This window comes from Panthera onca, chromosome E2, assembly GCF_046562875.1.
Source record: "Panthera onca isolate mPanOnc1 chromosome E2, mPanOnc1 haplotype 2, whole genome shotgun sequence".
NCBI classification, from domain to species: Eukaryota; Metazoa; Chordata; class Mammalia; order Carnivora; family Felidae; genus Panthera; species Panthera onca.
Genome location: NC_138353.1, coordinates 34,112,148 through 34,139,208, shown reverse-complemented (window position 1 = coordinate 34,139,208; position 27,061 = coordinate 34,112,148). Strand labels below are relative to the sequence as shown.

Below are 27,061 nucleotides of genomic sequence, written 5' to 3'. Positions count from 1 at the left end.
GTGGATCTCACAGCAGCATTTCTCTGCTTCTCATAGGCTCACATCACCCACTCCTCAAGCTGCAGCTAGAGGGGTTCTTGCCCCCAGCCTGTCTGGCTGAGCCATTCTCCCTGTCTCCGGGACAGGCTGCCATCTGCCTGTGCAGCAGAGCAGAGAAGGGAGTGGATCTTCCTGCCTGCACTCATCTTCGGTGCTGGCTTCCTGCAGACAGTGGGGGTAACCTCCACCCCAAACAGAGAGGTAGCCGGCAGGCCCCATCCTGCAGAGCTGGAGGAAGCCAGTCTGGTCAGGAGAACGGGTGCCAGTGCCCTTGGTGACTGTGCCCGGGAAAGAGCAGCTCTGGCCTGGAGACAGAGCCTTAGGCCCAGGGGAAATGCCAATGATCAGAGGTGCTTGGGGAGGGCCTGGGGCCTAGGAGGGGCAGAGGATGTCTCTGCCGATACTGCCCCTGATGGGCGGAGTGTCTCATGACCCTCTCTGTCCTCCAGTCTCTCTGCCCAGTGGCTTTTCCACCCACCACAGAGGCCACGGAATGCTCTTCTGTGTTGGACAACAGGGGACTGTTAAGATGACAATTAGCAGCTTTATTACCGGCGAGGCCACCCCAGCCCCCACTGCCGGGGAAACCCCCTGAGTGGGGTTTGAGTCCCCCTTGTTCTGCCACAGACTCAGAATTTTTCTCCAGAAGGACCCAAATTCCCCTGTTCCTTCTAGGGAATTGGTTGTGACAGCAGGAGCAGAAGGTTCTGGACTAGCCCTGGGCTGGTGCAGGATGCCTAGCAAGGGAGGGATCAGAGCAGCAAGCATGCCAACAAGAACCTGCTGCATGCCAGGTGCTGTGCCAGGGGCCGTGGGAGGGTGTGCAGCAGCTGGCAGAGGGGACGAGGCCTGGCCCCAACACAGGAATGTACAGGTGACATAAAGGGCTGGGGCCCACGGCAGGGAGATGTTGCTTCTGGATGAGAAACCTTGGAGGGCTTCATGGAGGCGGCAGTCAGTGAGCCTTGTGACTGGGAGGATTCACACCGGGGAGCTGGGTGGCTCAGTCAGTTGAGGTCCGACTCGGGCTCAGGTCATGATCCCACAGTCTGTGAGTTCGAGCCCCGCGTCGGGCTCTGTGCTGACAGCTCAGAGCCTGGAGCCTGCTTCGGATTCTCTCTCTCTCTCTCTCTCTCTCTCTCTCTCTCAATCTCAAAAATAAACATTAAAAATTTAAAAAAAAAAATAGAGAAGGAGGAGGGGGCATTTCACACGAGGGAAGCACTTAGCGTGGGTGCAGAGATAAATGAGAGAAACAGCACAGGACTCTGTTGGGGGAAATGGTCCCGATGTGACATGGAGACCATAGACCATGAGACACATCCACCACCGTGTGTATCCCCAGCACCCGCACACAGGACGCTTTCAGGGAGGCTTGACCGGGGAAGAGGGGGCGGAAGACAAGGACAAGGAGGCGAGCCGGAGCTGGAGTCTGGGGAGGAACCGTGGGGCACAGAGCACCTCTCCGCCTCACTTTGGAGGCAGCACAGACCAGGGACATTTTAGAGGTGGTTTCCTTGCCCGGGATTAAGTGGCTCATTCCTCCTCAGTTCTCCCAGCTATGAAATGGATTCCAAGGGACCTTCCAGATGGAATGTCCTAGAGTCTATGACTATGCTAAGGGCCTCGAGAGACCTTTACGGTGCTGTGCAGACTCTAGGGCTTGGAAGTCGGTCAGGGGAATCAGGAATGCTCCCTGGAGGAGGCGGTGGTGAGGCAGAGTTCTATGGAGGGTGGCAGCGGAGAGGGCGCTGGAGGAAAGGCCAGGGCACAGGCAGGGAAAGCAGAGCGGATGAAGGCCTAGTAGGACCACAGAGGTAAAGGGGAATTGGACCTGAGTGGGAGGAGGAAGCCAGGGTGACTGCCTGTCTCAACACCTCTGACTCAAGCTGACTAGACACGCCGCCTGTACACCTGTCACCCTTCCTGCCCCAGCCCCAAAACCACTGCCACGGGGAGTTCCTTGGGGAGTGGAGAGGATCGCTATGTCCCCACTTTAGCTTGAAGGGGCTGCACCGGCCAGAGTCTGGGGCCCTCACCCTGAAAGCGAGGGAGGGAGGGGTCCCGCACCACCTCTGGCTCTGCTGTGGGCTGGGAGGCTGTTGTCACAACCCCGAGAACTTAGCCGCAAGCCCTTGAGCAGGGGACAGATTTCTGAGATGGAAGCTCTTTATCGTCTTCAAATTGCAGATCACAGTTGTCACTGGGGTGGCATGTCCCATGTCAGCTGAGGCTCCAGGAGATGCAGTGACTTGCCTGGAACACCCCAGTAAGGATCCAGCCTTTCATCCATTCAGCCCCATCCTCTGACGGCTGAGACTGTATGGTCTTGTCCTGCCCGTGGGGGCTGAGACACGAAGGTCCCAGATGTTACCCCCATCCCCCAATCCCAAAATGTGTCCCACCCTCCTGTCCAAAGGGCCTAATGTGCTCACTGGTGAGTCAGCCTTTCCTGACAGGTTGTCGGTCGGCTTGATTCCTTGGGTCAGAAACACAGCAGTAGTCGTTACCCTGGGCTTCCCCTCCCCTCTCATGGTCAATGGGCAAGGCCTGTTCAGCCTGCCACCTGGATGTGTCTTGAGTCAGTCCCCTTCTCCCACCATCTCTCTGTTGGACCACAGCCCAACACTCGTCTCCCAGTTCCCCCACGTACCCCTCCAGTCCACTCTCCTCTCTAAAGCCCAGACCTCTTTCCAGAACCCAAATCTGAGCAAGGCTCTCCCCTCTCAAAATCCTTCCATACCTCCCCCTTGCCCTCAGGATGAAGTCCAGATTCTCACGGACTTTTCCAGACTCAACTTTTGCCCCCAGCCCCACTGCCCACCCCATTACTTTATTCTAGCCACATGGACCTTCTTTCAGTTCCTTGAAAATGCCAGACTCTCACTGACACCCAAGCCTTTGTACAGGCTCTTCCCCCTGTCTGGAACACCCCACTTCCTTCCACTCCTACCCTTCTTAGATCACAGCTTAAATCCCCACTTCCTTCCTTTGGCCCCCACCTTCCTCTGTGTCCTCACAGGTCACTGGCTTCCCTATCATGTTTTCGTCACGTTGCACTGTGAGCACTGGTTTGCTTCCCGGGTCTTACATGGAAGATTGTGAACTTGAAAACAGGATCTTTTCTGTGTTCCGACCCATAGCTCCAGGACTTAGCACCCAGTAGGTGCTCAGTAAAATATGTTTATTGAATGGATAAGAGGTGGATGGTCAGATGGATGGGTGGGTGAATGAATGGATGGATGATGGTTGATAGATGAAGGATGGGTGGATGGATGGGTGGACGCTTACAAATTTCTGAACTATAGCTTGAGCACAGCTTACATTCTATCTCAGGGGCACCTTCACTCCAGCATGAATTCTTTTTGGTTCAGTGTGTGCCACCACTTCATGAGACACACCTGAATTCTCCTGTCTTGAATGAGGCAGAAGAATCCAACCAAGGCACTCATTGACTCTTTCGTATCTAGTTTACAGCCTCCTTGTGGGTTGTAGCCATTTCCTGCCTTCCGTCAAACCTAAATTTCTTCAACTGTGGCTTTGCTCTCATTCCTTCTCCACTCCAGGAGGGCTCCTTCCCTCAGTTACACTCCCCCCTTCTGGCCCTTTGTGTTCCCCCTTTCCGTGGTCCCCTTCCCCTCTGCTGATGACACGATCTAGGGTCTCTGCTGCTATAAAACCTCCCCTTGATCCCCAACACGCTGTCCTCCTATCTCTTCTTTAATTCATGACCAAACTTCTCCCGTGTGTGGTCTACACCTCCCACTACCATTTCCTCTCTGCTCATGTGCGATTTAATTTTTAGCACTAAGGCCCTCACACTCTGGGGAAGCCACTTTCTCTGGGCCTTTCAACCACCCATGGCCACTCTCTGAACTTCCCATCCCCTTTAAGAGGGGATGGGTAACCGCTGCCCCACATGGCAGTGGTTACCCGCAGACGCTCTGGGAGCATTCATTCTCTAGAGCCCTGGGTCCCAGTCCCTCTCCCACCTGTTTCTGATTGTGTGACCAAGAACAAGTCCATGAGCCTCCCTGTCTTCAATCTGAAACGTGGGCATGTTGATATTGCTAGGAAAATTAACTGAGGTGATTTATGTAACCTTCCTCGTCTCCAGCTGGTTTGATGAATCTCCTTGTCATCACTGGGAACCACTTCCCTTTGTGACAATCCTCTCCATTGGGATTTGGGCTAGGGTTCTTCCCTGCACTCTCTTTGGGCTCCTCTTCTCAGTAGCATCTCTGAGCTTTCACCACAGGCTGGACAGGCTTCTCAGCAATTACATCTATTAGTTTATTTTGTTCTCACAACAACCCTAGGAGGTAAGAAGTATATTATCTACATTTCACAGATGAGGAAATTAGGGACCAACCACAGTGGTTAAGAAACTGGTCCGAGGGTACACAAGGCTAGAAGCATGAAGCGTGCCTGGGGCTCCATCCTAGGCTTTTTGTCTCAAGCAACCTCTCTCCCTCCTTGATGTCATTAACTCAGGACTTTGACCTTGAGATGGATGTTTCCTAACTCTCCCAGCCCCAACCAGTTCCGATCAAAGACACCCACTGCACCCCACCCCATCATCTAGCCTCCTCTTGCCTGCTGTCAGATACCTTAGCTCTCTCTACCTTGTAGCCTGGCCAGTCTAGTCTGTGGGGTCCTGAAAAAAAAATCTGTCCCTCTGTGGTTCACTCAGCCCAAGAACAAGAAAGGCGGGACCAAGTTCCTCTTGACCAGCTTCCCCTTTTTTTTTTTTTTTTTTTGTTCAGGCTGGTGTCATCCCCCACCTCCCATCTGCCCCACTGGTCTGTAATTTTGCCCTTGACTCATTTCTCACCTTCAGCCCCTACGCCGCATCAAGCACTGATTCTGCCAGCCATGTCTGGTGGTGCTCAGCTTCCTCACTCTCTCCTCGTTCTCACTGGCTCAACCTGAATCCTTCACACCTGGGCAGTGTCGACAACTTCCAGACCTATTTCCTCCTCCCTGGTCCTCCTGCATGCCCATGTCTGAGGGGTCTTTTTCAAGAGTTGCTCTGGCTACATATAGCATATAGCCCTCAAGAACCATCAATGGCTCCCTGTTCCCTGTCCCTCAAAAGTCTTCAGGTCAGTCTGTACACCCTGCCATCCCTCCTGATCAGTCTTACCTAAGGATTCCCACAGATTCAGTGTGTGCCCTCACTAGGTGACTCGGTTTGCTATGTCCTCCTCTTTACTGGATTACCCAGCGCCCTGAACCAAATTATATCCACTTTTCATATACGACATGCCATAAAATATTAAACAAGGGCGTCCCTGTGGAAGTGAGGGGCTAGGAGCAAAGACCCTTGGTCAGGTACCCCAGGTTTGAATCAGCTCTGCCATCAAGGAACTGTGAGACTTGGAGCAAGTCACTTCTCTCTGAGCCTCAGTTTCCACATCTGCAAGATGAAAATAATAATAGTAAGTACATTAGAAGGTTTTGGTGCATATCGACTGCCTTAGTGCCTGTATCTGGCAAATAGTACATGTTCCTGACTTTAAATATCATCTATATGCCAGAGACTCCCAAATTTCTCTTGCAAACTCCAGGCTTGTATGTCAGCTGCCTACTGAGCATGTTGAACAGGCATCTCAGACCCATCAAGTCCAAAGCCGAATTCCCAATTCCCATCCACCCCCACACGTGCTCCCCCCTGTTCCTTGCCAGCCCCTGCCTTCCCGTTACTTGGACCAGAATCCTGAGCACCATCCTGACGCCTCTTCCCTCTCACCCCCTACTTCCCATCTGTCAGCCGATCTCCTGGCTCTGCCTTCAGAATTCATCTGGAGCCCACCATCCCTCCCCTGGATCCCTACACTGGCTCCTGGCGGTGTCCCTGCCTCCACCCTTGCCTGCTCTGCTCTATTCTCAGCACAGTAGTCACAGGAATGTGAATCTCCTCTGCTCAGACCATCCCCCAGGCTCTCCCCTACACTCAGAGGAAAAGCCAAAGAGCCTACAGCAGCCACGAGGCCCCACCTTGCTTTCCACACTCTGGCCTCGCTGGCCGCCTTCATGTTCCAAACGTGCCCGACACTCTCCCTCCTTAGGATACTTCCACTGTTCTTTCAGCCTAGAATATTCTTCCCCACATGCATGCATGACTCACTCCTTCACCTCCTTCAATCTTTGTTTAAATGTCACCTTTCAATGAGGCCTACCCTATTTAAAATTGCAACCTACCCCACCTCTTTCTCTGCTTGCTTGCTTTTCCTTTCTTTCCTTTTCCTCTTTCTTTCTTTCTTTCTTTCTTTCTTTCTTTCTTTCTTTTCTTTCTCTTCCCCCCGCCCCCCAGTACTTACCACCCCCAATCACTACACCATTGACTTACTTGTTACACCTGCTGTTTGTTGCCTGTCTCCCCCTGACATCCCCACTGGAATGTAAGTACCATAGGACAGAAGCTCTTTCTCTTTTATGCAATGAAGTATATCCCACGGCACGTGGTAGGCCCTCAATACATACTTGTTGAATCCAGTGAATGAATGGATAAACGGCCGCTATTATTCCCAAAGCCAAGTACATAAACACTTCTCAATGGAGTCTTGCTCTTACTGTGGACTTGTCTCAATCTCTCTTGTGCCTGGGCCTCAGCTCTCCATCTGGGCTCCTCCCTCAGCCCTGTAAATCAATTACTTTCATTCACTGCTCGAGTCCAACCCTCTCTTTCCAGGGAAACTTTGTCCCTGGTTCCAAGTTATCTCACAGGCAAAGGTTTGGTCTCCAGACAGCACTGGCACAATCCAGGGCTGTGCAGTCAGGTGACCAATTCAAGGCTCACCCCTCAGGGTGCAATGATGGACCCTTCCTGTAGAAGCTAGAGGCCTGCTGCAGCCTTCTCTGAACCTGGCAGGCTGCCTGGGGAGGGCGAGGGGGGAATCTTTCCCACTAAACGGGACCCTCTCTGCTCTCAAGGAAGGTTTGTTCAGCACCAGGGTCAGCGCCAAGAGCCCAGCCTCCGGGAAGAACACACATTCTGGAAGGCACCTTTTCTATGGATCTTGGTGGATCTGGCCCCTTTGAAAGGTGAAGGATCTCCCTGCCTTCCTGTCCAATCTCAGCCACTGCAAATAAGCCAGCAGGGGAAAGGCCAGCAGCATTTGGCCATGTGATACACGGCACAGTCCTACCTGGATCCTGGCTCATCCAGGGGGAGCTGAGGGTGTGGAAGGGTGTGGCCACTTCTGAGCAAAGTCCAGACCTGGAAAGCATGTGCCTCTAGATGAGAATGAGGTCCTGTTCTCTTTCGAGAGAGAAGCAGGCACTTCAGCAGCCCTCTGGGCCGGGCCAGAACAGGCTGTGACTTGCCCTTCCACAGACAGACGCTCTCTCCTCAATCCCACTTGGCTTAACATAGGGTCCTCCCTTCTTCCTGCTTTGCCTGGGCTTCTTACAGCTCTCAGGACTCATTGCTTCTTTTTCCCTCAATGAAACGAAACTGTCTAACCTAGCTCCAAAAATAATTTGGTGTTTTTATTGATGTCACGTTCAATTTATAGGCCTTCTTAGGGAGCTGTCTTTCCCGTTGGTTTCCCATTCCACTGCTTGAAGTCCTTTTCGCTCTCCTCCCCCAGTCAGCAACTCCTCATTCCAGACCCCAATGTGGGCTGCAGGCTGGGGAGCATGGTGATTGGCTGTGTCCATTGTCTGAGGTTGGGTTCATTAAGGTTGTGCTCCCAGGGGAGGCGGGGAAGAGCAGGGGGGATGGAGGCAGGGAAGGGACTGAAGCCCAGCAAAGGTGTTGACCTCAGGCAAGTCCCAGGGGCAGCTCCCTCCTGCCCCCACAGGGGCTCCAGACTGTCAGAAATAAAAGCAGCTGAAGGGGAGAGGCTGTGGCTGGGGCACCCACAGGTGCCCACCACTGGGTTCAGAGGTAAATATTACCATCACTGAGGCCCTGTGTGCCTCTCCTATTCTTTCCCTCTACAGACTAGCAGAAACTGAACTGGGCGTCCATTAGTCCCAAGCATTTCTTCATTTTCCTAACACATGCCTGTGTGTCCTTAAACAATGTATGGCATTGTTGATACAGTTTTTTAAGCTTTATATTAATATTACCATATAGTATCTGTCCTTTCACATCTTGCAGTATTGAACCTGAGAGTCATGTGTGTTGACAGGAACCAGTGTGTTTATTTCTTTTTCACCAGTTATGCAATTGCATACAATGACTGTACCAGACTACAATTTGCTTTTTTTTTTTTTAAGTGGGGTCGCTAGAGAGGGACTGCCTGCTGGCCTAGTCACTTACTAGCTATGTGACTTTGGGTAAATTCCTCACTCTCTCTGTGCCTTGGCACTTCCATCTAGAAAATGGGGATCATATTAGTAGGACCCATGTTAGAGCTGGGGGAGGGACTATATGAGAAAGTTCCTTCAAAGGCTCACAGCGGTGTGTGATTGGGACAGTGAACCCCACAAGGGGAAGGCTAGTGTCTTATCCATCTCTGGAAATAATTGAATGACTCCTCCTCTGCCCTTGCTTCCCCGCAGGGACCCACTGCTTCTGCCCCTGACACCTTGCGGTCCGTAGGCTGTCTACCTGGCATCTCAGCGCTCATGTGCACGGGACTCCAATTCCATCAATCTGATGATGCTCATGACCACACATAAAAACTGGAAAACAGGCTGCACAGGTACAGATGAGAAGCGGGGGGTGGGGAGGAGAAGGGGAGACCCAGGAAGATGTCTAGGGGGGCAGACGCTCCCACTCTCAGATTCCGGAGATCCCAAGGCTGCTAGACTCCACCCTTCCCTGCTCGCTCCTCTGGAGAATTTGGGAGACAGTCAGGGCCTTGACCCAGTTCAGGCCTCCTGGTTGTCCTGGCTGGGCCCGGGGAGCAATTTCTTGACCAAGATGTGATGGTGGAGGGTCACAGGGGTTCAAGAGTGACTTGGACACACCTTCACAGATGGCCCCTCTCAGTCTCTGACATCTCTTTGAGGCAATTAGATTTTGGTTTTTTGCCAGGAAGTGCCTTGAAATGCAGCTCCCCACATGGCTGGGTGGCTTTCCATAAATCAGAAAGGCATGTGGTACCAGCAGCAGGTCAGAAAGTGCCACTGGAACGTGGATGGTGGTGGGGGCTGGCCCTTCCCCTCTTTCACTTCTTCCAAGACCTGTGGTTGGTCACTGGGGCACAAAAGGGAGCAAGACACACAGATGTTCGGCCTCATGGCTCTTACAGAAGCTCAGTGAAATAAGAAGGCACAGCCAGGTCATGTGAGGGTTACCATGGGTGCAGGCACAGTGAGGACCTGTAGCAGGGAAGCTTCGTGAAACTGAGAAGTCAGAGAAGGCCTCCTGGAGGAAGCGACATCTAAGCTGAAACCAAAGGATGAGTAAGAGTTGCCAGAGGAACAGTGAAGGGGGATGTTATTCCAAGCAGGGGGAATAGCCAGTACAATGGCTCAGAGGTGCGAGAGAGAAGTGTGACCTAGGGATATAAAAAAATGTGTGGCCAAAGGTGTTGTTGGTGGCAGGGTAAGCAAGATGGAGGGAAGAGCAGCAAGAGAGACGGGGCTGGAGTCAGTGTGCCAACTGAAATCCTCTAGGAAGACAAAAGACATCGATCATGGCCTTGGCCCTTAGGACTGTGCAAAAGAGCCCGAGTCCTATGCCAACAGGCCCGGGTTACCCTGGTTGGGCTTTTGGCCTTAGGAGGTCCATGAGAGACTGGCTGATCCAGATCATCTGGCAAACAGCTGGTACTCAGTAATGTTAGTACTATCTCCATCTACTTCCTTGACTGCTGACGTGATCACCAGCATATCTGAGCCATTAGAACTCCCAAGCATCAACATATCTCAGGGAAACTACAAAACCCTTCTTCCCAACTCCACTTAGTGAGAATTCCAGACAAATCCAGACAGCTGGCAGGATACTGTTGACCACCCCATCTGCAAAGAAAGCAAAGGAAGAGTAGAGAGCTGGATAGCAGAAAGCCTATTTATTCCCTGAAATGAATGTTTCAAGCCTTTAACACCATCGTGAGATTATTGACAAATCATCCCTACAACATATTTCTTTTTCTTCATTGCTGTACCCATCTGGATGGGCTAGGTTATGTTGCAATAACTTTTCCCTGGCTCAAAGTCAGAAAGGTTTGTTTCTTCTGCAGAGATCAGTGGGAGTTTTTTCTGTGGCTGGAGACTCTGGAGCCATCATTGCTCTGAGACCCAAGGTAATGAAGCTATCATTTTCTGGAATGCTGCCAGGTGCTGAGCCAGAAGGACTGAAAGTTCTTAAGGGTCTCTCATCAGAAATTCAATATGTGAATCTTGTGATATTCGTTACTTCCACCCCCTAGTTCACTGGCCCAAACTGCTCTTTTGGCCCCCCTAAACCCCTAGGGGGTGGGAAGAGCAGCCCTCCCACATGCCCAAGGGGTAGCAAGCCAGAAATAGGCAAGGAGACTGACTATTGCAGTCTCCCAGGACTTGAAACTAACAAACTTCTCTTTTTAAGTCTGAGATTCAGGCCTCTTGCTCCTCTGGTATCAATTTAGTTGGGATTCATGAGTTTTGACCTTGTCAGTTTCAAAAGCAAGGTATAGGAGAAAAGTTACATCAACTTGAACAGCTGCATAATGGCACCATAACATTTCTTTACCCTGCTTTAGCTGAAAACCAAGAAGGCTGCCTTTCTTAATACTTACGATTCCACAGTCTTGTTTGGGTATCCAGTAACCAAAGTGAATAGAACTAGGATGTTTCAAACCCTTTGGAAACATCTGTTGCATGATCATGAGTTCTATTACTGAGAGCTCACTATGTGCAATGGAGAAAACTGAGGCCAAGAGAGGTTAAGCAACTTGCCCAAAATTATGTAACCAGAAATCTCCATGCTGTATTCTGCTCCTGTATTGGTTTAAAAAAAAAAAAAAAAAAAAAAGCTGCTCATTACAAATAATTCTGTCCTGTCCTTTGCGGTCAAGAGATTCCTTGAATTTAAGAGAGGGGCATCGCTTCCACCAATGTGGTGAGATCAAGGAGATCTCTCATGGGTCCAACCACGGAAGTTTGCAGTCAGTTTAAGAAAGCTAGCCTGGCACCAGATCTTTTCTTAAATCCCAGCGGCTGAAACATTCTTTGTCTGGGAAAGCACATGACTGAGCAGAAGTGAATGGGACACAGGTGGTCTCCTGAACTCTTGTACACGTAGGACAACAGGGCATGGGTACACACACACACACACACACACACACACACGCACAGCTCCCAGGAGCCTATTATTCAGCCTCACCCTGGAAATTCCCAGCCATTCATTTCTTTATTTTTCTGCCTGGCCTCACCCATTTGGGGAATGTACAGAGGACACGGGAGGGAAGGGACTAACGGCAAAGGGCAGAGAGTGGGAAGGCTGTTAGTGGCTACTGCCCACAGGACCCTGCAAGCCTCGGTGGGGGATGGAGTGGGCGGGCCTTGGACAGGGATGGGGGCAGGGAAGGGGGGGGGGTCTCCAAAACTTGGGCTAGGTGCCAAATCTCTAACTTGGAGGGCAGTGCAGGGCGGAGGGGGGCAGGCAGGAGAGGAAGGGGTAAGGACAGCAGCTTAAAGGTGCTTTCATCCCTGGAGTCTGGATCCAGTGGCTCTGAAGTGGGGGCCTGGTGTCTGTACTTTTAAGAATCCGTGGTTCAGGGACGCCTGGGTAGCTCAGTCAGTTAAGAGTCCAACTCTTGATTTCAGCTCGGGTCATGATCTCACTGTTAAAGAGTCGGCTCTGCGCTGACAGCCGTGGAGCCTGCTTGGGATGCTCTCTCACCTTCTCTCTCTCTGCCCCTCCCCCACTGACTCTTGCTAAATAAATAAACATTTTTTTAATGTTAAAAAAATAAAAAGAATCGATGGCTCATACTTTCAGAAACAAAGACTAACATTCAAGTCCTGGAGAAAGACTGCAGTTCAGACCCCCATCTCTGCCACTTAACCTTGGGCTTGAAGAGCCTTCCTTTCCTCAACTGCAAGATGGGCACATTGTATGCAGAGAACTTAGCACACTGCCTGGCACGGGTAAACACTAAACAAACAGTGGCTTTTATTATCTGATGACGTCTCAGAGACCCCACAGCCCTGTCAGAGATTTGAGAGGCCTCTGAGTCTCCTTCCAACTCTGAGTGAATTTGGGCACCACGTGTGAAGTGTAGCCGTCTAAGTGAAAGGAAACCGAACGCTCCAGGATCCCCAGGGTACTGCTCCGGACTGAGCCAGAATTCAGGTCTCTCCCACTCTCCATCCTCTTCTGGAGCAAGAGGAGTTTAAACCTTACCTAACAATGTGATTAAAAAACAAAACAAATTGCAAAGCCTCTGGTCATGTTCCATGTTGCCGAAAGGATGGGGTTCGAGAGGCTGGAGGCTTGTGACCTTGCCTCTGAGCTCCTCCTTGGGTGTGGAATGGGCAAAAGCAGGAGGAAATGAGCTTGAGGGGGCTCGGGCAGAGCTGTGGCTCGCTGACAAGGGACGTACTAGAATGGGCAGCTTGCACAGAGGCAGCAACCTCAGATTCACACAGGACCCTCAAACCCACATGCCTGTGGGGTTTGGCAGGTAGTAAAATGAAGGAGGAAGGCAGCAGGGTATAAGAAAAGTCATGTGCCCATCATGACCTTGTCCCACTTTCGGTGCAGACTTGGGTTTGGACAAAAATATCCTTGCTCTAAGATAAACGAGAGAAGGGTGATGAAAAATGGTACTTGACATGGTCACAAGCTCCAAGAGCGCTAAGCGGTTAGGGGATGCTAGAGAACTGGGGGTCTCACCCTGGCCTGCCCCTTCTCAAGAGGAAGCTGCTGCTGGGGCCTGACCCACTGATGTCGTGGTAGGGCCAGACCTTCTGAGTCACCCGAGAGAACACAGAAGAATAGGTTTGTGTGTGTAATTTCCTGATTTTTACATACTGCCTCTAATTTTTAAAAACACCGTGTAGATATCTAATCTAAAATGCCATTGGCTGTAGGGCACTCTGATATTTAGTAAACTACTAATAAACAAAAAAAAGACCTGTCAATTAAACTATGACAAGCCATGGATTGGAGGACAAATCCCAATTCCAAAGATGTCACAATGCAAAAAAAAAATGTGCATCTCAGGATCCATGAAATATTGTGTAATAATAGGCTGGACTTGATCTGTAGAAACTTGTGCAGTTCCCAATCTACACAACTGTACATAGCAGCTCTTATGATGCCACCCTGGGACATTGGACGGCTTAGGGGCCACCAGGAGGTTTGGGTTTGGGTCCTATCTGTGAACACCCAAGTCCTTTGGGAAGTAATCTCTTTTTGATCTTTATCTGGACCAGCAATGAGTCAAAGTAGCCAAGAAGAAAATGTGGCCCACTGTGCTCCCATGGATGACCGGATCGCTAATGGTGCTACTAAGGCCCCAGAGATGGAGGTTTAGTAGGCACGGGGAGGCACAGGAGTGGCTTCATAAGAGATTCTGATTCCTGCCAGGGAAGGGAGCCACTAGGAGAAGTCTCACGCCTGATGGTAAACAGGCCCAGAGAGGTGAAGGCACTGCCCAAAGTCACTCAGCAGAGCAGAAAAAAGCCAGGCCAGGGACTCAACCCTCCTCACCCCCTATCCCTAGTGCTGCTTCTCCTGCTGACTGTAAAGGACTCCTCCTCCACCCCACGCGGGCTGGACCCAGAGATTCTAGGCCCCTCCTTTATGCCATCGCCCCTGAGGTCTGGTTGCTGAGCCTGCCCTAGAGCAAGTTACTTTATTCGATTCACAAGACTTTTCAATTTTATTAGTAAAATACAAAATAGCACAGACATTGGTGATAGGGTTGGAAAAGCAAAGGATCAACCAACTCCTTCCAAAGTCCCCCCCCCCCAAATTGTCCTTGCCCATGTCCTGCTTGGGGGGAGGGGGACTAATCAAGTCTGTGGAAGGGGAACTGGCCGCTCCCAGCTGTCTCCTCACAAAAGTAGGGAGCCCCATCATGGGTGCTCCACTCCTCGAGGGCTCTCCAAACCTGGGGGAGCCCAAAAAAGTGCATTTAGACCTGCTGTCTGCCCTCCAAGCCATCAGAGTGCCCCCCACTAGAGCCAGGCCCCAACATCCCAGGTCGTGTGCAGCAGGCGGTGCAGGAGGGCCCCTCTCTGTGGGCCAGAGCTGTGTCTGCTTCCTCTGAGCATCTATCTGCCAAGTAGAGTGTCACCCACACCTGGGGGAAGCCTGGCTCATGGGAGGCTCCCCAGGTGGGGGGCAAGGGTCACCGTCAGGGACAGAGGGAGGGGGAGAGCTGCCCCTGGGGACTCTGAGGGGTGAGGCCCACAGGCCCTGTCAGGCCTGCCTGAGTCCTCAGCACCCAAAAAGGGAACCCCTGACTTGGTGCCCACAGCTTCCCTCCCCACAGGACGGAGTCTTTCAGAGGTAAACACGGAACCTCAGGTTTCAGCGGTGGACTCTGATCCCATGGAAAATGTCCTTGCAACCCTGGCCCTGCCTGTGGTGGGCTGGAGGGTGAGGGAAGACCCGGACCGGAGGACAGCAGTGTTGTTAGGGAGTGAGAGAGGCAGAAGAGGACTCCAGGCTGCAGAAACGGCAAACGCAGGGCCCAAGTCCCTCACACAGGCCAGGGGCTGCCCCCTGCAGCCTCCCCCTTTCCTTTTCCTGAGCGCCTCAGCCCCCCCGGGGAGCCCGCAGGCCTCCACTCCTCCTCAGCCTGTCACACATCACTTGGGCTTGTCCGGGTGTCCCTGCAAGCCTGGTGACCCTGAGAGGGCTGTTCTCAAAGCCAGCCCGGTCCCCTCAGGGGGCCCACAGAGCTGACTCCCTCCCACAGAGCAGGACCTGAGCTATCAGATCTCTCTCTTGCACCGCTCCCAGTCTCAGAGCCCAGCAGCGTGCCGGGCTCCCCGGCGGGTGAAGACCGGCTGAGGTGTGTTCCGTTGTGAGGCTACACCCAGGGTCTGGGAAAAGGGGGGGTCTCTGGACCAGTGAGTGATGCCCGTCAGGACAGGTTACTGTCACACATTTGCCATGACTCTTTCCTTCCCCAGATGGAAAACCAGAGGTACGGATGCCTTGCTGGGTTGGTGATGGGCCCGGGACTAGAACCCCAGCTTTCACGCTCAAAGTCAATGTCCCTCCTCTGCACAGCATCGACTGAGAAGAAACACAAATCAAAGCCACCAGGTCGCTTGGTCTCCCCTTCCCACAATGCCTAACCGAGGGCAGAGCCTTCCTGGGGGCAGTCCCAGGAAACGCCACACTAGCCTCATGCAAGAGAAGACGGGTCCCCGGCTGGGTGTGGGCTCTGTACAGGGGATGGGGGAGATAGCACCGCAGGTAGCCGGGGTGACTGGCGACTGCAGCGGGACCAAGAGACACGATGAGGTCTGAGGGAGTGGGGCAGGAGGGGCCTGGCCTGAGGCTCATTCGTGAGATGGGATGACCGTGGTAACGTGTGGGCATGGGAACCAGAGGGGCCGGGCGTTTGTTCAATAAATAATTGTTTACTGGGTCTGGGACTGTGTCAAAGGGAACCTCTAACCAGCCAGCAGCAGAAGTTTCCTGACTTGGGGACATGGGAGTGAGTTGCAAAGGCCACCACTCCTGTCCCGGGTAGGTCAACAAAGGTGAGGAGTGGCCTCCTGGGGCGTGCCCGGGAGCTGGGAGCAGTTCCTTGCGAAAGATCCTGCGTCCTTGCTCTGATCATCCCAGCTCAGGTCAGGCCTTGGGTGAGGGTGGATATAAGGATGGGGGACCCCAGGCAGCTGTCTGAGTTGAACAACTGGACGCAGGCAGGTGGGCAGCTCACACGGGCACCAGGACGTACGAGTTACTGCCGCAGCTCCGGGGGACATAGCGAAGCCCGTCCACCATGTCCCCTGCCATCTTGCGGGGGCAGCCCTGGAGGCTTTGGTAGGCGAACATGGCCACCCCCAGGCAGAAGAGGAGGCCGAGGAAGGCCAACAGCCCTACTGCCTGCCTCCGGGTGGCCGCCTGGGAGTCAGGGACAGGAGTAATGAGGACTTCCAGCCGCTGGGGGTCCACAGTGGCATGGATGGGCTCCTCAGCCTTAGGGGTCCAGCTGCCTGAGGCCACTGGCTCCCTGCTGGGAACACTTTCTGAGGACACAGGGACCATGGAGAGACGGGGCATGCTGTCAGACCCTCTGAGAGCATCCGTGTGAGCTGAAATGGGACCCATCTCCACGGGCCCTAGAGAGTTCTCTGGCATGGGGCCAGAGGTCCACACAGGTTGGTCCTCTGAGGCTGTGTATAAAATGGTGGGGACCTGGGTAGGGGGGGCCTGGGTAGGGAGGGTCTGGGTGGAGGGGTCTTGGGTAAGGAGGGTCTGGGTAGAGGGGGCCTGGGTGGGGGGGGCCTGGGTGGAGGGGGTCTGGGTGGAGGAGGCCTGGGTGGGGGGGGCCTGGGTGGCGGGGGCCTGGGTGGCGGGGGCCTGGGTGGGGAGGGCCTCAGAGGCCTTTCCCTCAGCCCAGAGGCCCGACCCAGGTTTGTAGGCAGAACTCTGCCAGGACGCCGGGGTGGTGAGGGCAGCGGCGTTGAAAAGCTCAGTCCTCTGGGACCCAGCTGGAGGCCCTCCATCTGGAGCCTTTGAAGTGGAGGGGAACCTGGTCCCCCAGGAATCAGCCACTCCTGTCGACAGCTCTGGAGAAGTCCCCAAGGCCCTCTGTGCCTCCTGGCCACTGCTTTCCCGGGTAGCTTTGGGCTCTGTGACCGTAGACTTGTCCATTCCCCTGGCGGCCAGGGTGGTCCTGGGTTCACCCACGCCAATTTGCTTCTCGAACGTGCCGCCATTTTGCACCGGCATAGCAGTCTGGCGCTCTAGATGTGCCATGGCTTTCTGGACCCATTTCGCCTTTGGATCAGCACAGAAGGTTTTGTTCTGTTTGGTCCTCAAGCTACAAGGAAGGAAGACAGGGGCCCGGTGATGCCCAGATGCCATGTGGAGTAGAGGCATCGTGCAAATGCTCTGCAGGTGAACAGACCCGGCCGGAAATCCTGCCCCCAACACTTATTAGCTGTGAGCTGTGAGCTGTGAGCTGATTAGCTTGGGCAGCTTGAGTTCTGGGATTTCCCTGTCCTCGCCTGAGAAATAGAGATAGCATACCTACCTTCTACGGGGTGACCAACCTCCCCGGAAAAGCTGGGACAGAGGGGGGGTCCTCAAGATCTGGAACTTCTCTGTGAAAGTCCCAGAAAATTGGGACAAGTTGGCCACCCCGCTTTTGTGTTATTGTAAAAAAAGAAAGAAAGAAAGAAAAAAGAAAAGAAAATGATATAAAGCACCTGGCTCAGAGTGGGAGACTCAGAGGACCACTGTTAATAAGAATATCGTTACCATTAAGGCAGGGGACTCTGGGCTGTGAGTCTTCTGACTGGGGGAGCCGTCCAGAGCTGTTCCCTGCTGTCAGGTGTGTGACTGGTGAGCTCTGGGTGAGTAAGGCCTCCTCTCTCTGGAAGGAGCTGATTTAAATGTCCTCTTCCTCCTCTCCCTCAGTTACAGGCTGCCCTCCAGACCTCTACCTCCTCTCTTAGTGTGCATCCTCAGGCTGAAAACATATTTAGTGAGCTACAGCCACATATATGGTGGTCCCGTCGGGACCCCGAGGGCCATCCAAATCTTGAGCTTCCTCTGGCTGGCTAACTGCCGAGCACACAGCTCAGAGCTGCCTGGGGCTCACGCTCCATGCCACTGTGCTAGCAGGCATTTTGCCTGTTTCAACCTCACACCCATCCTGAGAGGTGGCTACCACGCCCATCCCCATTTTACAGATGAGAAAACCGAGGCTCAGAGAGGTAACGCGAACGTGCGTGGCTCCGGCACGCTGGGAAACCAGAGAAGTGCAGGGAGCAAGCATAAGCCTTCAGGCCCCCACAGGCAAGGTGCTGCCTGGTGCCACAGTCCCCTCCCTGGGGCTGCCTACTTCCCCTTTACCTAGAAAACAGAAGCAAATTTGTGGGGGAGTCCGGGGGAAGCAAGCCCTGGCAGGTGAGCAGAGAGGTCAGGCAGCAGCCCCTCGTGGTAACTGTGCAGTCAGTGGAGTGAAGGACACGACTTCCTTTAGCTGAGCCTAGACGTTGAGAGCCTCTAGCCATTTCCTGACGCCAGGCCCGAAGGTCGGTCTGTGGAAAGGTCATGGGGCTGGGCGACTGGGCGGGACCCAAGAGGACCCCAGGAGAGTAAGCGGCCAAGACAGCCAAGGGTCCCGACGGTCGGGATGGGCGGGGGCCGGTGGGGGGGCTGGTTCAGGTTGGCCCCTGCCCCAAATCTCACTGGAATCCTGTTTCCTCATCTGTCAAGTGCAGATAATAATCTCTGCCTTTCCCATCAGCGGCTTTTGGGCACCCTGCCAAGCTGCTTATTTACGTGATCGCCTCTCATCCTCCCAACTACCCCGTTTTATAGATAAGGAAACTAAAGCCCAGAGGGTAGCGAGTGTGAGCAGGGCCACGCAACCTGTCAGTGGTGAAGCCAGGATTTGCACCACATCTGTTGGAGTCTGGAGCCTGCCCTTGAGACCACAGTGCTTTACCTGCCCAGCGGGTCCAAGGGCTGCCTAAAACATACCACCCCTTGGTTGCTGCTCCAGACCAAAGGCCTTTCAGGAAGCCGCTCCCACTTTTATCTTGGGACACAGATATCAAGGTCATCGAGGAGTCAGGGAGCCAGGAGCAGGAGGAGCATTTGCTGAGGCCCTTGGCGGGAGCCCAGGTTGAGGAGGAAGAACGTGGACAGGGATTAGTAGAGGCCGAGAGCCCGAGTACCTACATGATGGCATGCTTGCCGCAGGATTCTTGATTTCGTTGGTAGTGGACTAGTAAAGCCACAGGGATCTCCGAGGTCATCTTGCTGCAGGTGACGTTGCATTTCTTCACACCGAGGTGCTGTCCTGAGCCCACAGAGGCCCCCCAGTCAGCAGGACTGTCCAAGGGCATCTGGCTTCCCAGTCCCAGGACACAGCCGATGCCCTGCACACCCTGGTCTCCAAGGCCCTTGACCTCAGTCCCCCATCCCCGGCCAAACCTCTCTATGCCTCAGTTTCCCTACCTGTGCAATAGGGACAGTGATAGTATCTACCTCATAGGGATGTTATATAAATTAATGAAGATGTAGTCTCACTTACAAAGCTCTTAGTGCCTGGCACGTAGTAAGGGTTCATTTTAAAAATCAAGTGGTGGGGCGCCTGGGTGGCTCAGTCGGTTAAGCGTCCGACTTCAGCTCAGGTCATGATCTCACAGTTTGTGAGTTCGAGCCCCGCGTTGGGCTCCGTGCTGACGGCTCGGAGCCTGGAGCCTGTTTCGGATTCTGTATCTCCCTTTCTCTCTGCCCCTCCCCTGCTCATGCTCGGTCTCTCTCTGTCTCAAAAATAAATAAACATTTAAAAAAATGTTTTTTAAATAAATAAAAATAAAAAAATAAAAATCAAGTTGCAGAGCGCCTGGGCGGCTCAGTCGGTTGGGTGGCCGACTTCGGCCCGGGTCATGATCTCGCAGTCCCTGAGCTCAGGCCCTGTGCTGACAGCACACGTCGGGCTCTGTGCTGACAGCTCAGAGCCTGGAGCCTGCTTTGGATTCTGTGTCTCCCTCTCTCTCTGCCTCTCCCCCACTCGTGCTCTGTCTCTCGAAAATAAATGTTAAAAAATAAATAAATAAAAATCAAGTTGCCAGCTAGGGTGCCTGGGTGGCTCAATTGGTAAGCATCTCTTGGTTTTGGCTCAGGTCATGATCTCATGGTTCATGAGTTTAAGCCCCACATCTGGCTCTGCACTAATGGTGTGGAGCCTGCTTGGGATTCTCTCTCTCTCTCTCTCTCTCTCTCTCTCTCTCTCTGCCCCTCCCCCACATGCTCTCTCTCTTTCAAAATAAATAAATAAATAAAAACTTTTTTAAAAGCTATAAACATTTTTTTAAATGAAATTAAGTCACTGTCGTTGGTCAGTGTACAGAAGGGGAGACAAATCGGAGAGTGACAGGGACCTGCCTGAGGTCACACAGCCAGCAAGTGATGGGACGGGCTCTCCTGTGAGGCCAGGCTCTGATCTCTTCTGGGCCCATGGGTCTACGCACCCCCCCAGTAAGTCACCAGCTCAATTATCAACCCCCCGACCCTCCACCCCCTGCATACACACCCCACTCCTCCCTCACAGGCTGATTCATATTCATGGATTTCCATGACCTCTGAGATACACCCAGACCTCTCTCCACCACATCTCATGTGCCCACCCTATGACACATACACACACGTACACACACACACACCAACAAACAGAATGCACACACATACCCCCCCCCCAAAAAAAAACACATAAAGGCATACATATGATCAGGCACGTGTAATAGATAAAAAATTTTAAATGTGGAAGTACAACCACCTTCTAAGGAAGCTGGGAGCTGGGTCTGCTGAGTAGGGGGTAGGGGATCCTTTGTTCTTCCATTAAGACCCAAGAGGAGTGTGGGAGTAGTTGCTAAGGGGAACCGAGGGGCCATTGGGAGCCCCCTGGGCAAGACAGGGGAGCAGGAGTAAGGAGAAGGGGTGGAAGGTGGGGGCTGTGCGTGGGGTGGGGGCACAGTGGGATGGCTAATGGCTGCTGATGGCATGTAGCCAGAGAGAAACCCCAGGACAGGTTGAGGGTGACTCAACAGAGAGTTGAGAGCTCAAATATTTTATGTAAACATTTGAAAAGCTGTTTGCATGGCTTTTCCTTTCTTCCTTCCTCCTTGCCCTAAAATCGCCAGCAACATTTATTCTGCTTGGTGTCTTCTCAAGAAGGGTATGTAAAAAATAAGGAAGAGCCTGAGTTTTGGAGCTGGGTCAAAGTCATATGCAGCAGAAGCAAGACCCCAGAGGGTTTTGCAAAATTCTAGAGGCCAGGACTTCCAGGGCAGTGGAGTCCAGAGAGCTGAATGAGAGCCCAGCAGAACCAGGGAGGACCCAGCTGATACTTACTCATGCACAAGTATTTACACGGACATGGATATGCAAACAGGCTCTGCCTTCCCAAATACAGGTGCAAGCACACGCACATGCACCCCTTCTAGAATGTGCCACCTCCTCTCCCATCGCTCCCCCGTAGCCTCAGCCCACCCCAACTGTGGAAGGGTGGTTCAGGATCTGCAGGGCTGCGCTAGCCTGGGCCATCAAGGGGCGGCACTAGCAGCTCCTGAGGTGGGCAGGAAGCCCTCCAGTGGCCGGTCCCTAAGCCACAGGCTGCCCTTTCTCTCTGAGGAACCAGGATGTGAAAGCGACTTCGCTGCCTTATCACCTGCCTTTGGAATGACTCGGCTGCATACTCCATAGACCCTGTTGAACAGAGCTGGGAAGGCAATTCCCTGGATTGGTCTGGTAGGTGCCCTTCTCTGAAAAACCCTGGAACAGTGCCCTCAGGTGACCTAGAGCCACGGGGAGGCTGCCAGTGGGCAGGAGGGATATGCTAGGTTTTGTGAGTCTGTGTCCTTGACTCTGTGTCCCAGGATGGGGCAGGCCACTGCTTACTCCTGGGGCTTTAAAGAGCCACGAAATCAGCCTGTCCCCAAAGTCCCCACCTTCTGCCACAGTGCCTAAATGCCCTTGGCCAGGTTCTTTTCCTGGGGAAGGGTTGTATAACTAACCTAAGGAGGTTTTTCTTCTCGGAACTGAAATTTTCTTTCCTGTCATTGGAGATAATGCTTCCAACCAGCCAGCCATCTACTGTCATATGAGTTTTGAGAAGGCAGGGACCTTGCCAGTCTTGGTGTCACAGTGCTTCCCAGCACAAAGTAGACATTCAAAAAATAGTAATTGAATGAAATAATGTCTCAATTTACTTACCCCTCCGCCTACCTCCCCATCTGTCCATCCATCCATCCATCCATCCATCCATCCATCTATCCATCCGTTTCCTGATTCAGCCAACACTTACTGAATTACTTTTGAGCATCTACAAAGACCCGGGCCCTCTTGTTCTTAACCCTGAGCCCTTCCTTCCTCCCATTGGTGCTGGTGCTGAGCTTAGAGAGAGTGCCTCAACCCCACACTATTAGCTCGTGGTGTTTTCTCAGTCAAATGCTGATTTTCCCTCTTGCCAGGCCCCGTGCTGGGTGTTGTGAGGCACAGTGAGCAGAACTGTCTCTGTCCTCAGGAGGTCTCAGCCTGAAGGGCAGCCAAGACATGCCCACAAAGTATCATGACTTATATTACTCTGTACTGGACCCTGTGCTTAGCACAGGCACATCTGCTGTTATTAATTCCCAGCACCCCTGCAAAGGGAGTATTGTTACCTCAATTTAATTGACACAGAAGCTGATAATCAGGGAGGTTAAATGACTTGCCCGAGGCCACACAGCTGCTTAGTGGCAGATCTTGTTTTCCTCCCAACCTCTGGACCTCCCCCCCCCCCCCCATTCTAAACAGCCTTAAACACCAGGTGGAAACACCATGTTCCAGAATATACCCTAAATGTGCTGAGATTTGCATGAGGGAGAGACCACTTCCCACTGCAAGTAATCAAGGGAGGCTTCTTGGAGGAGGTATCCTGTAGGCTGGGCCTCAAGGACCGCTAAGAGGCTTATGGGCAGGAGGAGACAAGAATGTTGTGGGTCTCTGGGTGAGGCGATAGAGACAGGGCTTGAGCCGTTGCTCAGGTGTGTGTCCTGGACAAGTCACTTAGGCTGTCTGAGCCTCAGTACCCTTACCTGTAAAATGGGCGTGGTAATATCTGCTTCACAGGGTGGTTATGAGAGTGAAGATTTTTAAATATCTGGACCGGGGGTTTACTCAACAGCAACACCATTGACATTTTGGACCAGATAATTCTTTGTTGTGGGAACTGTCTTGTGCACTGTAAGATATTCAGCATCATCCCCGCCCTCTACCCACTAGATTTCTGAGCATCCCCCAACCAGAAATTTGGCGACATTTGTAATAACAAAAATGTCTTCAGAAATTGCCAAATGCCCCTGGCGGGGGGGGGGGGGGGGGGGGGGGCGCAAATCACCCATTGAGAACCACTGCCTGAAAGAGACACCCATGAAGATCTTCCCTCACCTCCCTTGATGGCTACTTCTCCGGGAGTCCCTCCTGACCCCTACTTAAAATTTCAACACCTCCTCCCCGCCCCCCGCAGCCCCCCTCCATGTTTTTTTAAATCACAGCTTGTTGGGGCACCTGAGTGGCTCAGTCGGTTAAGCGTCCACTCGATTTCAACTCAGGTCATGATCTTATGGTTCTTGAGTTTGAGCCCCACGTAGGGCTCTGCTCTGGCAGTGCAAAAGAATTCTCTCTCTCTCTCCCTCTCCCTCTCTCCCCCTCCCCCACTCGCTCTCTCTCACAATAAATAAACATTAAAAAAATTTTTTTTAATGTGAACAAATCACAGCATGTTTTTCTTTCTAACAGACCAAATGGTTTACTGATTTATTTTTTTGTATCATCTGTCTTCTCCGGTGAGTGTTCAGCACTCTGAGGACTGGGATCTTTGGCCGTTTTATTCTCTGATGTGGCCCCAGCACCTACAACGGGGGCTGGCACCCAGCCGATGCCCAACGAATATTCGTTCAATGAATGAACAAAATTCACAAGAAAGCACTCTGTGGCACATACAATTTGAACCAACGAAGAAATAGAGGAATTTTTATTTAAATTCGACCGGGGCCTGGATCTGACAGTCTGAATTTATCTTCCCGTGCCTTCCCCATCCACCTCCACAGCTAATCGGGGGGCAGACTACAGCAGCTTAAAACAGGTTTTTTTTCCCCCTCTTTCTCGTCAGGGTTTGAGTAGGAGTGAATGCGTCAGTGCTCGGGGAGAAAATTCTCTGCCCTGACTTGTATCTGCAGGTTTGTTATATAAAGCAGAGGAGCCTCCCTCCTGCCACAGCCCCGCAAACCCACATTTGGGGACTGACGCACCTGCCCCCCGCACCAGCCAGAGCTGCAGCCACAAAGCTCCCAGCACCCCCTGGGGTGTCTCCGGCTTCTGGACCACACCATACACTCCTTCGTCCTGCGGGGCCTCCCAGGGGGTCTCTCAGAGCCACAAACGTCAGTGTGGGTGAAGACCTCCAAGGTGAGTCTAGCCCAATACCAGGAGGAGGAAGTGAAATTGAGGCTCAGAAGGGTTGAATTAGTGTATCTTCCAGCAAAGTCAGTGACCAAGATCAGGGCAGAAATAAACAGAGTGTCCAGGGTCCCCCCCAACCCCGACCTGGGATCCCTCTTTATCTTACCATACGAACCCTTCACTCCAGCACCCGTGCTCCTCCCGCTTCCAAAATGCCTTCCTAGGCTTTGGGCCTCACTGCACAGGAGGCAATAGCTATATTCGAGGGTGTAGTCGTTGGGACCAAAGAAGGCGAGACCCCACTTGGGGTCACGGCCATGGCAAAGCAACTTCCATCTGATTCCCTGTCTTCTAGTGCTCACTGCCTCCAAACACCTCTGGCTTTAGGGTTCAAGCCCAGGAGGCCAGCAGCACTTGGCCTCTCATGCCCCCCATCACCACCACCTGCTCCCTGGTCTGTTCTTGGTTTCCCCCACATAGAAGGACTCGAAAGGCAGTTTGCTCCATGGAGGTGTCCTGGCAGCTTGAGACAGCTCTCATTCCCTCAGACTTGCTGTGTGTCCCAAGGCAGGCTCCTAGCCTCTCTGAGCCTCAACCTGCCAGATGGTCTGGCTCAGACCTCCCTGGGTCTCCATCTTCGTCGTGTCAGTGGGATGCATACCTCATGCCCTACCACGTCCTACGCTCCAGAAAGCAAGTATTTGGAGGTGAAAGCATTTTCTAAGCTATGCTTGGAGGAGGAGGATGCTATCATGGTCAAGATACGGGCAGAGGGACTACAGAGCAGAGCAACAGCAACAAGCCCAGTCCCTGATCTGCAATGACCTTGGTCTCCACGGTTCCTGGGCCCCCTACTCAAAACCAGGACAGGAGAAAATCCCTACCATGGCCTGGGCCGCGGCCACTGCTGCGACTCAGGAATCTGGGCTGCCAGTTACACATTAACCCCGGGGGGAGAGACCCAGCCCGCTGTCAGCCAGGGCCCCCCACCCAGACGCCCGGCAGGAACTTCCTCAGGCTTCCCTGCCCCCCTCCCTCCTAAGACCCCCTTTGTGCCTGGCGCCCTTGTGCGGTCCACACCACCTCTCGGCACTGCCAGAGCGGTAGCTCCCTTGCTCACTGGGCCAGGCGGGCACAGTCTCCGAGCCTGGAAATCTTTCTAGCAGGAGGGACAGCCCTGAATCTGGTCAGGGAGGAGCCCAGCCCCCTGTACCACACCCTTTGGAAGGAGCTGCTATGGACCTTACCCAGGTGGGGTCTGCCCCCCACCCCATGTCAGGCCTGAAGGGCACGAGTGGGGCTGCAGTCTCCCCCGCACTCACCGGCTAGCAGCGCAGTCAGATGGCAGAGGGCGGCCAAGCGGAGCAGCCACGAGAGAGGTGGTGAAGCCATGGCCGAGGGCGGGCGGGGGTCCGGGCGGGGGTCCGGACAGGGCCGGTGTCTGGGTGTCTGAGCTCAGTGCCGTGCCCTCGCCGCCTGAGCCCTGTCGCTTTTTATAATGGGGCTTGCTGCCTCTGCCTCCGCCTCCAGCCCCCGCAGGCAGTCGGTGGGAGGGGAAAGGAAGGGAGCCAGCGTGCAGCCGCTGGATTCCTCAGGACGTTGCCAAGGAACAGAGCTGGCTCGGGCCTGCAGCAGGGGAGGGGGGGACCGGGCTGGCCGCTCACTAGGGTTCCTCACATCAGACCTGCCTGGGAAGCTGGTCCGGGCTTGAGAGCATTCAAAAGGCATCCTCAACCCCCCATCTGCGGGGCTACCCACGTCCGCCCGCCCTGGATTCTGACCTGGGACCCCAGCCCTAAGTAAGCAATAAACAAAAGGACGGAAGAACAGAGTGCCGGCTGCCAGCAGGCCAGGAGGGTCTCGGGACCCTACAGTTTGGATCGGACAAGCTCTCCTTTGATCTGGGAGACATATCCCTCCCACCTCATGAAAGACCCCCCAACCTTTCCCCCTCGAAGCCCCACTTCCCCGGGGGATCTCGTTCAGCAATGTATCCCCGAGCCCCGCATGGAGCCTGGCAAACAATAGGGCCTCGGTACAGTACACGTTTGCTGGAAGAATGATCTGGCTTAACTTCATAGGGACAGATGGTGAAACTGAGGCCCAGAGAAGGGGTGGAATCACCTCAGGTCATTCAGAGCACTAGGGTGGAGAACAGACTAGACATGCACAGGGGCGCGTGTAGTTTAGGCCACAGGAAAGAGCCCTGGCCTCCCTGCCTCCAGCTGCTCGACCTCTCCTTTCCTCCTTTACACCTGCCGCCATGCCCAGCTCTGGCCCCGCAGGGAACAGCGTGGCTGCTGGTCTCACCCTGGGTGCAGTCCTTGCCTGCACCTTGGTAGGTGCCCTGAAGAAGGCCTCCCTCTCTTGGGGGCGGGGGAGCGGCTCGGTTCTCCCCCCCGCACAGGAGGGAGCTGGGCTCACCCACTGGGGAGGGGGGCTTCGCAGCTCTGACTTTCCAGGTTCTCCCTCCGTCACGTGACAGCCGGCCAGCCAGCTCCCACCACGCTGGTGGAAATGCATGGAGGCGTGTGGGTGCAGCACAGCCCGCTTTGAGGGCGGCCCTCCCTAAAGGCAATGGCAACAATTCCTGACACCCTGGAAGAGTTCAACGGTCGCCTAGCCCAGCCTGATGCCAGGAGTTATCAATGAACCCCACTCCTATCTAGGTGTCTTTGGCTACCAGCCAACTGGGAACCAGTTTGTCTCGGAGCCACTGCCCCAGGCTCCAGAGCCAGTTGGTCCAGGCTGGGCTGGGCAGAGAAGTCACAGCCCCTATGGCCAGAGGCCCCCTTGCTCCCCCAAACACAGTGAGGCTTCTGGGGCGTGAAGGTAGGAGGCTGGACGCCCCTTCTCGATGGGGAGGAGCGCCCCTGGCTCGGGCCCATTGCACCAGGCTTGGAGAACCCGTCCCAGCCCAAGCAGATATAAAGCCAGTGACCTTCACTTTTCCGTCGTCCAGCCCCTCATCTTAAGACTGGG

General features: G+C 53.6%; 1 protein-coding gene and 1 long non-coding RNA gene across 3 annotated transcripts; one reads left to right on the top strand and one right to left on the bottom strand.

The window, feature by feature from the left end:
* Positions 1-2,964: 2,964 nt before the first annotated feature.
* LOC144614614 (uncharacterized) lies at positions 2,965-13,058 on the top strand. Its single transcript, XR_013552490.2, has 2 exons — positions 2,965-8,696; positions 10,182-13,058. It is a non-coding gene; the product is annotated as an uncharacterized LOC144614614 (long non-coding RNA).
* A 734-nt stretch (positions 13,059-13,792) lies between these two features.
* On the bottom strand, positions 13,793-25,624 carry CX3CL1 (C-X3-C motif chemokine ligand 1). 2 transcript variants are annotated; one of them, XM_060650699.3, is made up of 3 exons: positions 25,402-25,620; positions 18,812-18,932; positions 13,793-16,940 (listed from the first exon to the last, which is right to left on the bottom strand). In XM_060650699.3, the coding sequence occupies exons 1-3, from the start codon at positions 25,469-25,471 to the stop codon at positions 15,830-15,832; spliced, it is 1,302 nt and encodes a 433-aa protein (XP_060506682.2). In that variant the 5' UTR covers positions 25,472-25,620; the 3' UTR covers positions 13,793-15,829. The 2 variants fall into 2 exon arrangements, with proteins under 2 accessions (XP_060506682.2, XP_060506683.2); XM_060650700.3 differs by lacking the exon at positions 18,812-18,932 and having other exon boundaries at positions 25,402-25,624.
* Positions 25,625-27,061: the final 1,437 nt, after the last annotated feature.